Below are 16,339 nucleotides of genomic sequence, written 5' to 3' on the forward strand. Positions count from 1 at the left end.
ACAGGATGGCTTTATTACCCTGCAGTAGAGTTTCAGGGGCTTGGAGAATGAATATCAAAGCTCAATGAAGCAGTTCTGCTCACATGTGATGAGACTTTATGGTGGATTTTTCCTTTAATTTGTCACCCGTCTGTGCTTTTTACATCCCCTTAAGGAAATTGTGTCGAGCAGCCAGTACCAATAGGGTTTAGTGGGGAGAGCTCATGTAACGCAGCCATATATTTTATAAATGAAGCATGCCGTCAAACTCGCTCTTCATCCTAATGTAAATGTAAGGGGCCTGAGAGGGGTTTCAGGGCTCAGGGCACGGCCTCCCTATTAAATTAATTTCCCCCCCATTAAATCTGCTTTCTAAACATTTGGATCACATGGGACTCACCTGTTGCTTTTTTTTTTTTTTAATTCCCTCCTGTACATATCCTCCACCCCTCAAGCTGTTTCCAGGCTGATAACCATATGCTTTCTGTCACCTTCTTACGTTCCTTATGGATGGACAGGTTTGTTTTTGTTGGAGGTGTTGTGTGTTGTCGTCGTGGATGGGCTAATTACAAGGTTTTGTGTCACAGCCTTAAGGGGTGGGACATTGACTCACTCTGGATCATTGACAACGGCGTGCGACGAGAAAATTGCACACAAACACGCACGTATGCAGCCGGCGAGACAAAAACACATGTTGTGAAAGCAAATGTTCACACCAGGTCATTAGCACTGACACAGGCTCGGTGTGTGCATTCCTTTGCCACCCTGCCCACAGTGTCTTAAAACTCCCTAACTCTGGTTTTTGAATCAGTAAAGAACAACAGTGGCCGCTGGCTGGTGGCACAGTGTTTAGGTATGTGTTTATGAGACAGAGCGAGAGAGAGAGAGAGAGAGAGAAGTGGGAGGAGTGGGGCGCTCACAGACACATTTAGAGATCCCACTTCTCTTTGTGGTAATGAGAAACTGCACTCTCAGCTGTTAAACACAAAGGCAGCATCAACAGTCGTTGCTGGCTGGACAGGCAGCTGACTGCATGACTGCGCGTGTGTGTCTATATGTGTGTGTCTGAGTGTGTGAATATTGTTGAAGGGAATCCATACATCACTGAAGCCAGGATGGAGACCAAAACCATCCGCTTTCTGTACAGCCAGCGTTGTAGAGGTATGACAGCTGTGGTAGATTAGCCATGATGACAATTAGAGAAATGCGTGTGTTGTTTCCTAACTCGTTTAAGGGATGCAGACTGCTCGGCATTGGCAGGAAGCTATGGGAGCGTAGCATTAATCTGTCAGCTGTCAGGACTGATCCAGCTTATCACCTGTGTGTGTGTGTGTGTGTGTGTGTGTCCTTGGCTGTGCAGAAGTGCTGCTGTGTATGATTTGTGTCTCCTGTTCTGTAGCTGCAATGAGCAGGATTCTCCAGAGAACTTTTTTGCGGCCCGTGATTGAATACGGTTACTGAATGTGCCTGCACTGAGTGCACTCTATTAATTTGAGGGCCAGACTGGAGAGCAGCATGGAGGAGCGAGGAGGGAGGAGGCAGGAGGAAAATGAAAAGTGATAAGCTGGGATAAATGACTGCCTCTGGAGATATGTCTGTGTGGAAGATGATATCTGATCCCGCACTCACAGATGCACACTTATAAATATGATGATGCGCACGCACACGCATGCTTAGCCGTCTGTGCATTGCGGACAGGTGGGAGGGGAATGGAGTTCAGCCAAGCCAACACAGTGCCAGGTGTTTTACTGGAACATCCAGTCATTCAGTCAGCTGTAAAGGGGTTGTTTTAACATCTTACACATCGTTGTGAAATGTGTGTTAATGGTAGTGGTGTATAGCCAACAGCAACATATGAAAAGGCCTTTGATTTTTAGCAAAGACCGATTGCACATTAAACATCGATTCGTGTGTTGATTTCACCTGGCCCATGGCTATGTTAACCAAAAAGCTAACGTCATCTCTGACTCTACTCCTTCCTTTTACCCTTTCAGAGGTCCGTGCTCAGCTGGTGGAGCAGCTCAAGTGTTTGGACCAGCAGTGCGAGCTGAGGGTGCAGCTGCTTCAGGACCTGCAGGACTTCTTTCGAAAGAAGGCAGAAATTGAGATGGACTACAGCCGCAACCTGGAGAAGCTGGGTGAAAGATTCCTCACAAAGACGCGCAGCACCAAGGACCATCTACTCAAGTATGAGAAAATCACACAGACAGCACACGTAGTTTTATTTTGACAGTAAGCCTCAGGTTATGGCTTTTGGTCGCATACGTGTATTTTTAAGTGCCTGGGGCAATTAATATCCTGCCCCTGTAAAAGTCCCTATGTGAGACAAAACTGACCCAGCTTCCATATTTAGCATTTAAAGAAAAAAAAAAAACAGCATTGCTTCAGAGACTGGTGACTTCCTTCCTGATAAATGTGAAATAGCTGCTTGACTTGTAGCTGCGTGCACACTGCATTTTAAGGGCTCCTTTCGACTGTCTTTGTGGTCCTGTGAGTCAGTGTTCGTGTCTGAGGGAGGGAAATGACAACTTTTGCCAGAAATGGTCAGGTGGTGATTTTGTGCTCTGACTATTTTGTAGTGTCTTGCTGTGAGTGGATCATTGCCCAAACCAAGGATTCGCTCTCTCTCTCTCGCTCTCTCTCTCGCTCTCTCTCTCTCTCTTTATGAAACTACATAAGTTGCTCATCGGCATTAGCAGCCTCTGGTGCTCTTGTAGAATTGTCACTTTTTGAGTGGGGAATGATGTAGCAGTCTGCCTCCCTGTAGGGAAGGATTCACTGAACTGCTAGCTATTCATAAACTACACACACACAACATATCCTATTGGATAGTACTGCCTCACTGCATCTCACTTCCATCTTTTACCTTGTGAACAGGAATTTGACCGCCAACTCTGAGGATTGCTAAATGCTGAGATATAATACACAGGTTTATGCTGGCAACAGCCTTTAGATGCAATAGTACATATAATGGGCGATCCCTGCCGTTTAGCTGAACAAGCAATAAGCTCCTGTTGTCGTTACTGCAGTATCATTAATACGTCATTAACCAACCCATAGGGACACAAATAGCTCCACTAAATGTCTGATGACTTGTCACACAGCTGTGTGTCATCTGTAACTGCTTACTCTTAAATGAGCAGAGACAGCCCTTTCTGCAGAAACAATATCGTCATCCTTCTGTGCGTTTGTCTCTTTCGTGTTCCCTGCTAGGACTGAAGGCCCAATTAAAAGAGTCACATGAGAAAACAAAGAGACACACAGATTCTGTAAATTGAAATTTACCCTCATAGGGTTTCAAACCAGCTTTCAGGTTTTTTTTTTTTTTTTTTTTTTATGTTTGTCACGAAGGCTTTACATTAAGGGACAAAAACAAGCATTTGATTAGACAGAAACATAATTTAGTACTTTGATTTGCATTGCCTTGATGTAATTAAGGCTATCGTACAGATTAATATGTTTGTCTGTCATGCTCAGAAAATGGGAATTCATTCATGGAGCAGCAGCTTATGTTCAAATGCTAATTGATGCATTTTGTTAATAATAATGGACAGATACAGTGTTTAACCCTGTGTTTGTGAAACTAACTGGTAATAACAATAATCAAAAAATCATTAGCAGAGGCGCTTTTAGCTACCAGCTTTTGGTTTTAGAAGTGTTAGAGGTATAGCTCATTTCCACAGAAATGATCTTTTTAATTTTCGATACTCTGGATTTTCCAAGTTAACTGAAACTGTAACAAAGGACAGGGACTTTTTCCTGCTCAGCTTTTCTATATTTTCTTTGACTTCCTCTAAACTATTACCTCCTAAATACCAGCCTTCCTCTTTCTTCCATAGAGTGACTGTTCCCTTTTCTTAAGCACCATGCACCCTTCCAGAGATATTAATATCCCTGCTGGGGGCAAACCCATGTTTACGTGCTCTCTCGCAGACTCAAAAGGATCAATAGGTCCTCTAAACGAAACCCAATTCCGACCGTGAGGACATACCCCACATCACACACAAATTCACTCGGCCTCATACACACCCTCCAGCCCTGATCAATACTGAGACAGTTTCAGATTGTGCGATGCATATTGGTGGGGTGGGCGAGGGAAAGAAGATGATGAGGAAAAGGGAGAGCAATAAACAGAAGAGAAGATGTAGGTTACCTGCTCGACTGGAGCTCCAGCAGCAGCAGGTGTTCTCCCATCATATCCACTAAGTCATCGTAAGGCACCAAAAGTATGACTGAAAACTGTTCAGTTTGTAGTTTTCATTCATTTCTGTGCTCTTCTCCCACCCCGTTTGCTTTTCTTTTCTCCCAACATCTGTGTATTTAACAGTCTTGCTGCATCTGCTGCTGCTCAGTCCGGGTGCCATGCTGGAATTTCAGTTATTTTCCGGCTATTTGTGTGTGTGTGTGTGTGTGTGTGTGTGTGTGTGTGTGTGTGTGTGTGTGTGTGTGTGTGTGTGTGTGTGTGTGTGTGTGTGTGTGTGTGTGTGTGTGTCCTTAGGCTGACAGGCTGATTGGTCACATGGAGAAGCCCTCACAAGTTGTGCACTCATTCAAAGCCTGCCCTTATGTTAAATATTAGGACAGTTTGACTGTTAATACGATGCAGCCTCTTGCACAGTCCAGTACTTGAATGAGATTTTTTGATATCTGATCACATGATTGCATGACCACCCATGGGATGAAACAGTAAAAATCCGTTTTATATGTGCTGTTACTTTTTAAGTTTAAGTCCACGGCTTTATCTATTTGCTCCATTAAAATACCACAAAATCAAAAATCATGCACCAGGAATTAAAATCAGTTTTCACACAGATTCATGAAAGCACATTTTAGTTCTCCCAGATTTCACATATTGCCCCGTTTTTCTTTTTCTGTCATTTGTATTGTCTAGTGTCACTGTCTAAATCAGGCGCTCAAGTAATCCTCAAGCACAGATGCATTGCTGCAAAAGCTGTAATGCCTGCGAGGAAGTAATGAAAATAACTTCATGCGGGGATGAAGCCTTTGTAACAGTATGGAACAGCATCTGCACCATGTGACCTAAGGGGGGCCAATTATGTTTCAGTGTTTACCTTGCAGTAGCTGAAGGTCAGAGAGGGATTTGGATGATATTTCACCCAGTGCCGCAGTGCCATTGCCATGGTTATCGCTGGTGGATTCAGGGTGACGAGTCACATGGTGGCGTTGAGGCTGTCTTCTTGAGCTTACGGAGGAACTGGAGTCACATTTTGTGTTTGTTGTGCAACCAGTAAAGACAGACGCACCGGACATGAATCAGACAGAAGAGAGAAGTTTGAAAGGAAAGTGAGGTACATCCACATAACAAGTGCGAGACGGGTTCCAGTATTGAGGTGGTGCGGATGGATTGTCTGTTAGACTCATGTAGTTAGTCATATGACATTGAGACCAGTGTCACCCAGTACCAGTTTATCACATCACCACCATTGAGTCATCTCATTCGAACCACCCTTACACCCCCCCAGAAAACCTTCTTTACTCACACACATGCACACAGTCCCCTCACCGCCCCCGCTGTATACCCCCACTTAGTCAAATCAAAGACTTTCTCTGTCTGTTTGGCATCGTCTGTGCTGGGGTCACTGTTCTACACACACGTGTGTGTGTGTGTGTGTGTGTGTGTGTGTGTGTGTGTGTGTGTGTGTGTGTGTGTGTGTGTGTGTGTGTGTGTGATATAATTGCCTTGCAGCTCTTTGCTGTCTCTATCCAGTTAAAGCTCCTCTTAACAACACAAAGGCCTTCTTTCATCCACTTACACTCACTCATAATCCATTTTACCCACTAGATCATCCATAACTCATACTATAGTACACACACACACACACACACACACACACACACACACACACACACACACACACACACACACACACACACACACACTTTTATAGTGTGCACACCCCATAAAAGCTGTTGTATTGTCATGTAAGCAGGGCATTAACAGCTTTGCATTTGTGTAATGGCTTTGAAACAAAGAGTGCAACACCACTGAACCATTATATCGTTAGTGAAATGATTACAGTCTTCAGATTGCCCTCTTTTTTCCATCTTTTTCTGCTCTTGCTTATTTCCCTCGACAGCAGCTGTGCTTGCAGGGGAGCCTTACCTCTTCCTGCTGGGTCTTGTACCCTGGCTGAATCCTGCGTTGGGGCTGGCTTACCAACCCTTTGTGTATGTATGTGTGTAAGAGAGTCTGTCTACAAACTCTCTGTCTATCCCTGTTATCCCAGTGCCCTGTCTCATGTTTGTAAAAGCTGTATTATGGGTGTACCGTTTGCTTGATTTAGCATATAACATAAAGTAGACCTGTGTGTACAAGTTTGCAGTGAACGTTAGATGAAGGAATTTAGATTACAGCTTCCCTTGAATAAAGACATGTCATTTCTCTCTGTGCATACAGGAAGGAGCAGAGCATTTTATCTCCGGTGAATTGCTGGAACCTGTTGCTGCAACAGGTGAAGAGGGAGAGCCGCGACCACGCCACTCTGTCTGACCTCTACCTCAACAACATCATTCCCCGCTTTGCACAGATCAGTGAGGACTCAGGGCGCCTCTTCAAGAAGGTAAGCACCCACTCAAACACGCAGAAACATCAGAGCCTCGCTCTGATTGTTTTTCCTCACTGTAATTTTGTTTAATTGTCCATCGCGGTTAGCTTGATTTATGTGGCGAACCTAACGGCGTAAGGATTTGCCGTTCTCATGTGTGAATACATTTTAAATCCATGCTGCTGCTAGCTAGATGCTCCTTCCCCATTCTTTCACTTCACGTAAAGAAGTGAAAGAATTCGGCCCGATGTGCTACATCCATGTCATATTTTGCCATGTCCAACCCCCCCCAGCATCTGTTTTCGGTCTTGGCTGATTTATTGACTGACAGCGAGGCAGCAGAACCTCAGGCCAGGAGAGTTTATACTGTCTGTTTCATACCGAAACCTCCTCCTTGTCCGCCCTGATCTTTGCCTTTATAGTCTGAGAGATGAAAGAGTAAAAATGTGGAGGAAGAACAAAAAAAAAGAATAAAACAAAAGAACTGGAACAGAGCGAGTGGGCTTTACATGACAACAAATGGCAAGGAAGTATTCTCCCCTGGGAGTTTGCTGCTCATCTCCAGGATATGAGACCAAATAAACAAGCCCTTAGTGACAAAAATGCAAATAAAATTTCTAATCTGTTTAATACAACCACTTACTTTTCTCCAGCGCTTCCTTTTTGCTCTGTGTGAGCTTCAGATTGTGAACATTTCTGCAGGGCATTCTGGCATTTTTTAGCAGCCGTATTGGAGCTTTGAGCGATGGACACAAAGGGCTGAATTTAAATTTACAGTAAGTGTTAGTTTGGATATTAAGAGTTGACTCTAAGGTAAAGGTCACATTGAAGAAGGCTAGGGATGGGCGCAGGGAAAAAATTTAATCAGAGGAAAGCCACTCCAAGTATAGAAAGATAAGTGTCTGCTCCGACAGCAAAGTGAGGCCATCTGTGAGTGGAATGTCACGGCAGAGGCTGCTGATTTCCAACCCGATAGGCTGTCTTTGAACTACATTTACAATCAGATCCCAAGTGGCAGGAGCGCACACAAACCTCTACTTTCATTTCTCTGCCTGTCCGACATGCAGCACTCATTCCTGCCCTCTAGCCTCTTGGACATTGATTTAAATTTTTCACGTTTTTTTTTAATACTGGGTGCATGTGCATGTGGGTTGTTTCCATCATGTCTAGGCCATAAGCAGGCTGCACAGAGAATGCTCTGATGGCTAATTAAGTGGATAATTGGTTCATTTATAACATTTCCAGTCAGTGGCATGAATACCAGTAGTGCCAGGGGCTGTTATACACAAACACAACTCATGGAGATGCAAAGCACAACCCGTATTAGAGAAGCTAACACATTCATCTCAGGCTCTTGAAATAGAGTGGGAGTGTGTGAGATTTTAGTCACTGGCCAACAGGAAGCAGTAATGAATCAAGCTGCACTATTAACACGTACACAATCTCCACCTAAGCCACAAACATCAGGACTAATGAAGCCGTTGCTAGTTTCTGCTTTGTAGTACCTGTAGAGTGTAAAGTAGGCGACCACAGGCAAAACAGGAAGTTCAAAGGTCGACATCCACGGTAGGAGAGCTTAGCCATGACTATTGCTTTTTGATTGGCTGTGGTCTGGGCTTTGTCACCTAATGTGTGCCTCTTTAGAGGGCAGGAAAACTACAGTTATCCTGTTACCTCTTTTGTCTGCCGTGCTATCCTAAATCTCCTTCCGTACCACTTTATCCCCTCTGTTCCTGACCTTTTTGTCCCTTGTAATGATGTCACATAGGTTCGACATTATGATATCTGATCCCCTACACGCCTCGCCTTGTCTTTTTCATATACCACCTTCAAACCTCCCACCCTTAACCTTTTTTGTTTTCGCTGACCTGTAAGCCTCCGAGCCTTCTCTGCTCCTTTTTGCGCCCTCATCCAGGAGAAGACAGATGTTCAACATGCTCTGCTTTTGCTTTCAGTCTGCATTCCTCTTCTTTTTTTGTTACTTTCACTGTCCTATTTCTCTCCTCCTTTCATTTCCCCCCTCCCTATCTGCTGCTGTCTCTCACCATTGAAGCCAGATTGTGTACACAGATTTGCATTATGTGTAAATCTGTGTGCACACATATCGTAACCACTGCAAACACTTCCAATAGTAAAAGGGATATTGTTCAGTTAATGTGTCAGATATTGGTTTCCTTATTTCTATGAGTTCCAGTGGCAATCAATCTGACCTTTTACTCCCACGGCTAGATTATCACAGAGGTACATGCCACGTTTTACAGAAGGCACACATGCTCTGAAGCATATCTGCAAGAGGCTGCAATGCAATTGAAGTATATCGAAAGAGGAAGCTCATGTGTGAGTTTGTGTTGAGTGTGTTCTGAACCCTGTCAGTGTAATTTCATGTCATTCAATCACCAGTCCGAGCTACAGTGACTATGTCACAATGGAATGCAACGGCCTTTTTGGCCTTTTGGGTTTCTTTTTTTTTTTTCTGCAGAAACAATTATGAATTTAGAAAAAGTAGAAAATCACAAAAGAAAGAGAAAACAACAACATGATTTCCATATTTTCAGCTGCCATTGCAACCATCCATCCATCAATCATCCTTTTCTTATTTAAATCAGGTCCACGAGGGCGCACTGGAGCCTACTCCAAACTGATTAAAAGGCTGGGATACCCACTTGGACAGGTCGCACCTCTGTCACAGAGAGACCAAACAATTACTCTTGCTCACAATTACAGCTCCTTCATTGTCAGTTTAGAATTACTGCTTAACCTTACATGCATGTCTCTGGATTGTGGGAGGGAGCCTTAGTACCCGGAGACAATCCACACAGGCACAGGAAGAACATCTAAACTCCCCACAGAAAGGCCCCAGCCGGCCAGTGCTAGCAATGCTAACAGCTACACCGCCATGCTGCCCACATTTGCTACCAAATGTTTAATATGTTGCATAAAAGTTGGGAAATTGTGGGACTGTCTTGAAATATCAAATATTGATAATGTATCACACTCCAGTGTCTTCTTGTCACTCTAAAATAGGTCTGCGTGTCTGCTGGGAAAAACTGTGTAATGCAATCTTTTCTGCTTCCGAATTCTGATAAAACTAAAATGATCAAGAGCAAGAACTGACAGAAAGATTTTTGTTGGCAGTTATTGTACTCTTTCTTCGGATCAGCTTATCAAAGATATCACAAAGACTTAAAAATGTCTTTTCTGGTGTTGGCTGTCTCAGACAATAATTCATGCTTTTGTTTCATCCGAATTGATTATTCTAACTTTTTGTTTTTAAGGTACATAAAGTCTTCTAAGCATAAAACTCTTTGATTTGATCCCATCTCAACAATTTGGAACTTGACTTGAATTAATTCTAACCTAAACAGATCTGAAGGAGGTTTTGATGATGTACAAAATTCAAAATGGGAAAAAGTGGCCCTTCATCATTCTGAAACAGTCTGACTATGCTCTTAATACAGTGAGAAGCATGAGCCCTTTCCTATTCATATTGCGATTTGAAAAGAAATCAGCAAATTCCAGGGCAGTTTCCTGTCATGGCACCACAGACATCTGCCTCCATGACTCTGTTTAGGCCTTAAAATCTAACCCGGGGACGTCAAATACATTTTACGTCTTGAGCCACATACAGCCCACTTTGATCTTAAAAGAGTCGGACGAGTGATTTTCCTCTTTTTGTCAGTATAAAGATGTTTGACTACACATTACATCCCAGAGATATCTTAATACAAGAAAAGGAAGTGCAATTTCAGCAGCATGTTTAAGATTTTCTACATGATAAATGTGCAAAATTACAGAAAAGGTTTTGGTAGCTGCCCAGATTGTCCTGTGAGTATAGAGTTTTTGTTAATTCACACTGGAAATGTTCTTCTTTTTTTTTAAATCAAAATTTGATAAAGAAAAATGTGATGACAAACAGGAACATTTCTATCATTTAATTCTCTGAATGGCCTTTGGGAAGGTCTTTCTCAATAGGAAATACAGTTAAAAACCCCAAAATGTATGCCCTCTTTTTCCAGCCTTCCAGTGGCCTGGATTGTAGTCTTTGTCGGGCTGATTTTGGCCCGCGGGCCCTATGTTTGGCACCCCTGATCTAAACCTGATAATAATATTTTCTCTTTATTGTTCAATCGGTTGCTCTTCTTTTACCTGTCACCAGTTATCATTTTGGTATCTTCCTACCTTGTATGTTCACACTGTACATTTTCCATATGGATCCATTCTGAACACACAAAGCATGCGTTGCCGGTCAGACAGAGGTATCCTTTGTCTGTTACTCTTCCTGTTTTTTGGGACAGGCACTGTCCTGAGGCAAATCTGTGATACTGAGTGATTTAAAAATTTTATGTTTCGGTTTGTGATAATATTAAACCCAAGTCTGGACCCTGGTGCCCTTTTAGCAGATTAGCAAAGTCCTAACATAGAAATGTTGAGAAGGGCTCTGAATGGATGTGTGTGTTTATTCATGTGTGTGCACTAATGTGTGTGGAGTCTACTCATCTGTGGGCTGCTGTGAAGTCATCAGTCAGTAGTGGCTCCTGGCAGTTATGTCTGGAGAATGGTAGCGCCTGTATGACTCCCTGTCCTCCCTCTCTTGTTTCTTTTTCTGTCTTTTGCCACTTCGTCATCCCACCCTGTCCTTAGCTCTTTTGTCCTCTCGCCATCTCGGCCATCATGTAGAGATCAGTATCTGTAGCTCCACATCCATCGGGACCATTACCGCCTCACTCATTTGTCTGGATTAGACACTTGTCCACTGCTGTTTGGCCAGATAATCTACTCTTGATTTATTGATCGACCACATGGCTGAGTGGGTATAGTGGGACCCCATCAGTGGACAGCCCTTAGAAGCTGCAAGTTATAACACTGTGTCAATGGTTGGGACTGTTTCACCACATGTGCTCTCTGTTTGTCTCTCTCTCTGTCTCATCAGAGCAAAGAGGTTGGCTTACAGCTGCAAGAAGACCTGTTGAAAGTTCTTAATGAGCTTTACTCGGTAAGGAAAACCCTTTTTATTACAGTCACAAGCAAGATTATAATTTTGTCTCACGATCGCCTGCATTTCATACAGAACAATGAGAAAGAGCCCTGCCCTTGTTGTGCTATGGGTAGGTGTTAGCAGACACTAAAACTGCTTTCTTTTACCTTTTTTCACAGTGTATTTAGACAAATATGAGCTCATAAGAAAGTAAACAGTTTAACTACAGTTACCTCAGTCATTTCCTTACGTTCTGTGGAGTACGACCACCAGGTGTGAATTTGAGCAGCATTTCTTGCCGTCATCAGCTTTATGGTGCCTTCAGGGCCCCTAAAGTTTTTAGTTAGCAGTATCGTCACATTCATATTTAATATTTTGCTCGATCTACTCCTTTGGTTCACCACCAAAATGCCTGCAAAACTAATGACATCAAATTCAACTGTACCCTGTTTTTAAAGCTGATTAGCGGATGTGCCAAAGCTAAATGGTGATCGTGTTAAACATGCCAAACCTCACTGTCTTCTTCCACCATCACGGGCATCTAAGAGTCTGGCTCCACATTTTCATGCTACTGCCGAAAGCACTAAAGCAGTCTGAGTGTGTTTCACTGTCTGCGTGTGTGGGTTTTCTACTACAGCTTAAAGCTTCAGCTAAGGCTCAGCCAGGCCCATAAAAGCAACTTTTGCACTGTAATTATAGTCTATAGTAAGAGATAGGAATAGATCTGGTTTGAGTGACGCTCACATGCTTGCTCATAGACAAACCAGTGTGTCTGTCTGCAGTGTTGCTGGAGGGTTTGAGCAGAACAGCATAATGATGGCTCTAGTGGTGGTCGCTTGAATAAGGCTGACGCTGCACACGCTCTCGTTTCACGTGTTTAACTCTTCACGGTAAACTCAAACCACACCCCTCTGCCGTCCAGCACGGTGCTGTGACGCCTTCTCTTCAATATTTTGAAGCCAGCCATTGCTCGAGGTTTATCCAGAAAAGAGAGCCAATTGGTGTTTTGAGCTGTGTGTGCACTGAGCTTTGGTGCTTCGCTTGCTCACTGGCAAAAGGCCCGCTTTTGATACGGAGCCAGAAGTGAGCGAAGAGACACACATTTGTGTTTGTCTACAAATCTCGACCCTTGTTTCCAGGTGATGAAGACATACCACATGTACAACACTGACAGCATCAATGCTGAGTCCAAGCTCAAGGAGGCAGAGAAGCAGGAGGAGAAGCAGATGGGGCGCTCTGGTCGACAGGATGACCGCCAAACGCCGCGTTCCCCAGACACCCTGGCCAGCATAAAGATGGACGAGAAACCCGTCCGGCGTTCCAGCGTCAAAAAAATCGAGAAGATGAAGGAGAAGGTGAGCAAGCCTGCGTGGGATTATGGGGGGAGGGCAAATCGAGGGGAGCGAGCAGATAGATGAGCAGATAGATGACGGCTGTTTCTGGGCTCCCCACCTGTTGTCAGACAGATCTATGTTTGTGTCTCATGAATGATTTATAAGTGTGCGCTTGGCTTATTGCTAACCCTGTTTATTATTACTGGAGCCTGTCACACCAGCACGGTTCCTCTCTTCTTATTACCGGCAATCAATACTGAGACGTTACACTGAAACACATATTAACCCTCTCTCTTCCTTCTCTCATTCTATCCCTATTCTTCTTTCCTCTCTTATCAGAGGCAAGCTAAGTACACAGAGAACAGACTGAAGGCCATCAAAGCCAGAAATGAGTACCTGCTCGCCCTCGAGGCCACCAACAGCTGCGTCTTCAAATATTACATCCATGACCTCTCTGACATCATTGATGTGAGTATAAGCGCACCGCGTTGTTGTTGTGTCTGCGTTTGAGCCAGCGGTGGCTCCTCGGTCAGTCTCTTCACATTAGCCTCAGTACTGTCTCTCTTCTTAAGTCCTTATGCTTCCCAAGTGCATAACACAGGGTTTATTGTGCCTCTCCATTGACAGCCAGAGGCAAAAAGAAAAAAATCTAGATTGCACGGAAGCTGTTAATTCTCTGCTTGATTATAACGCGTCACGGCCTGTTGAAATAACGAAGCAGTCATCAGCACGTTTCATTTCTGAAGAAACTGACACGTGTCTGGACAAGCAACATTTAACTAGGTAGGAGGTGGCATGTAGCAATACATCAGTTCTATTTATTTGTTTGTTTGTTTTTTTACAGGTTTTTTTGTTTCGTTTTAGTTTAAAAATTGTGTATAATTTTGCTTGGAACCAGCAAGCAGGTACCAGCTGGAGACAGTGTTCCTATCATGCCTGTGAAGCAAATTAAGGAAGCAGTAATCATGCAATTATTCATGTGTATGCATAAACAGTTTCTGCAAGGGTGACCTGAAAGGGCAGCGAAACAGGCTCATGACCTGAGTGTCACAGAAAGCTCCAGCGGCCCCAATGGCACTGGACAGCTTCCTGTTGCTGGAAAAGAGGATACTTATCTCAGCATGTATTCAGCCTTTTTTCTGTATTTATTCATCCTGTAAGTAAACTGCTACACCTTTAGGTATTAGATTATATCCAGTTTTATGTTTTAAAAATGACACATCTTTATGGTACTTCATGATAAATAACCATGAAATCACTTAATAGTAGCAGGTACAGAGAGAGGGACATATGCTATCGTAAAACAGCAGAACCAATATTATTATCAGCACTTCTTTTTTCTTTTAGCAAGATATTCCTCCTCTCCAATATCACAATGTTCATTCATTCATCAGACTTCGAGGGTCAGGTTTAAAAAAGTTCTTTGTAACAGCTTTTTTAAAATATATTTTGAATGAATACCATTAAGGAGAAGTTAGGGTAGACTACGGTTATTGTAGTAAGACGATATTGATCGTACAGCACTTTCCACTTGTATTTGATAAATGATGCTGACATAAAAATACAGGTCAGCAATGTGTGGGAGAAGTCTAGTGACACTGTCATATACCATGTTAATTCAGTGTTTCTGGTCTGTTTCTGGCTTTCTCTCTAAACATTTCCCATGTGCCACTGAATAAATGAATGAATTGCAGAACAAAGGGGCAAAACTATAAAAATTACAAAGTTAAAGAGAGTGGGGTTGTTTTTTTTTAACCAATAATGTTTATTCATACCATATGTCTGCATGTGTGATAGTGCTGTGACCTGGGCTACCATGCCAGCCTCCACCGAGCGCTGAGGACCTACTTGTCTGCTGAACAGAATGTGGAAACATCCAAACAAACAGGGCTTGGTGCTCTAGAGGGAGCCACAGAGAGTCTTGAAGCCAACGGGGACAAACAGAAACTGATGGAGACCTACAACAATGTCTTCTGCCCACCAGCTCGCTTTGACTTTCAGTCCCACATGGGAGACACGGTAGAGTCGCGTTGCTCGTTTGTGTGTTAGAGTAAGTGTATAAATGTGATTGTTCTAATATGTGTAGTTTTTATTTTTTTCATTTATAGATGGGAGTGATGTGTGCACAGTCGCCACTTGAAAGCGACCTGATCCAGAGGTGTCAGCAGCTGCAATCCCGCCTCTCCACGCTTAAGATTGAGAATGATGAGGTCGGGCATGTTTCTTTTCTTCTTCTCGTTTTATTTATACATTTAGCCTCCCACACTTTCCACCTGCGCTGCGTGTTAATCCCAGCCTGTTTTATATCATTGCTGCCATTCAGGTGAAGAAAACCATGGAGGCTACTCTGTCCACCATTCAAGACATGGTGACTGTGGAGGACTATGATGTCTCCGAGTGCTTCCAGCACAGCAACAGCATGGAGTCAGTCAAATCCACTTGTGAATCCTATCTCAGCAAACCCAGCCTGGCCAAGCGACGGGCCAATCAGCAGGAGACGGAGCAGTTTTACTTCACAGTCAGTTCCAATTAATGCTATCATTTATCTAGCAATGACTCTGGTCATTAATGTTCATTTGTGTTGGCTGGAAAGGATAATCTGCACAAACTGTAACTTCATCATGTGTGTCTTTGTATGTGTTGTAGAAGCTGAAGGAGTTTCTGGAAGGCAGGAACCTGATCACCAAGCTGGAGGCCAAGCATGACCTCATCAAGAAGACCCTAGGAGAGGGTGAGTATGACTGCCAAAATGTCCTTCATATCTTTTAGAAGTTGATCTTTTTTCCTTCCCATCTGGGTGAGTGTTTACGTGCTGGGAGTCCTCCAGTGGGACTGAGGAGGATTCAGGATTCATGAACAGTCTGGTGCCCAGAGGCTAAACAGGGAACAAATCTGAGAGATGAGTGGTGCAGTGGGGCGCATCAGTGAGCAACGCAGGGAAGCAGAATCACTTTAATATATCTAATATCCACACGTTCAGTGTGTGTGACAGAGGGCGAGGGTAGGTCAAAGTGACAGTGACCATATGTGGATGCAGCTGTTTGCTTAACTTAGTTTGTGTGTGGGGAAGGTGTAGCAGTGGGCTGAAAGTGCCATCCAGTTCACAGCGTTGTGGGAGAACCCCTCCTGAGTTGTGTGTGTGTGTGTGTGAAGCTAAAAGTGGGAAGTGTGTTTCTCTTTTTTTTCTGTTCCATCAGACAAATTTCCTCATGCGTCCTGTTTCTGCTATAACTGCCTATCTCTCTCTTCTCTGTCATAACTCCCTTTACCCCACTCCACCCCCATCCCCTTTTCCTTCCTGCTTCTCCCTATTTTAGGTCAGAAGACTGACTGTTGCCTTGCCAGGTAGGTGTGGCGTAGGAAGGAAATATGCTAATATACACATATAGGGACCCACACATGCGCGCACACACACATATATATTCACACACATATTTACCAAAGCAGTGTTAAAGCCTGATTTCTTGGCAGGCAGGGTTATTATT

General features: G+C 43.6%; 1 protein-coding gene across 4 annotated transcripts in view; it reads left to right on the top strand.

The window, feature by feature from the left end:
- The window catches only part of srgap2 (SLIT-ROBO Rho GTPase activating protein 2), a 56,729-nt gene that overhangs the window by 30,424 nt on the left and 9,966 nt on the right, over positions 1 to 16,339 (top strand). For 3 of the 4 annotated variants that reach the window (XM_080892009.1, XM_080892007.1, XM_080892006.1), the window contains exons 2-11: positions 1,974 to 2,166; positions 6,398 to 6,560; positions 11,476 to 11,538; positions 12,660 to 12,875; positions 13,194 to 13,322; positions 14,652 to 14,873; positions 14,963 to 15,064; positions 15,178 to 15,372; positions 15,501 to 15,585; positions 16,172 to 16,199. In XM_080892009.1, coding sequence (XP_080748135.1) covers positions 1,974 to 2,166; positions 6,398 to 6,560; positions 11,476 to 11,538; positions 12,660 to 12,875; positions 13,194 to 13,322; positions 14,652 to 14,873; positions 14,963 to 15,064; positions 15,178 to 15,372; positions 15,501 to 15,585; positions 16,172 to 16,199 — 1,396 coding nt within the window. Of the gene's footprint in view, positions 1 to 1,010; positions 1,141 to 1,973; positions 2,167 to 6,397; positions 6,561 to 11,475; positions 11,539 to 12,659; positions 12,876 to 13,193; positions 13,323 to 14,651; positions 14,874 to 14,962; positions 15,065 to 15,177; positions 15,373 to 15,500; positions 15,586 to 16,171; positions 16,200 to 16,339 lie in introns of those variants that run through there. The other variant, XM_080892008.1, reaches the window with a different exon arrangement.

This window comes from Rhamphochromis sp. 'chilingali' (assembly GCF_963969265.1).
Source record: "Rhamphochromis sp. 'chilingali' genome assembly, chromosome: 9".
Taxonomy (NCBI): Eukaryota; Metazoa; Chordata; class Actinopteri; order Cichliformes; family Cichlidae; genus Rhamphochromis; species Rhamphochromis sp. 'chilingali'.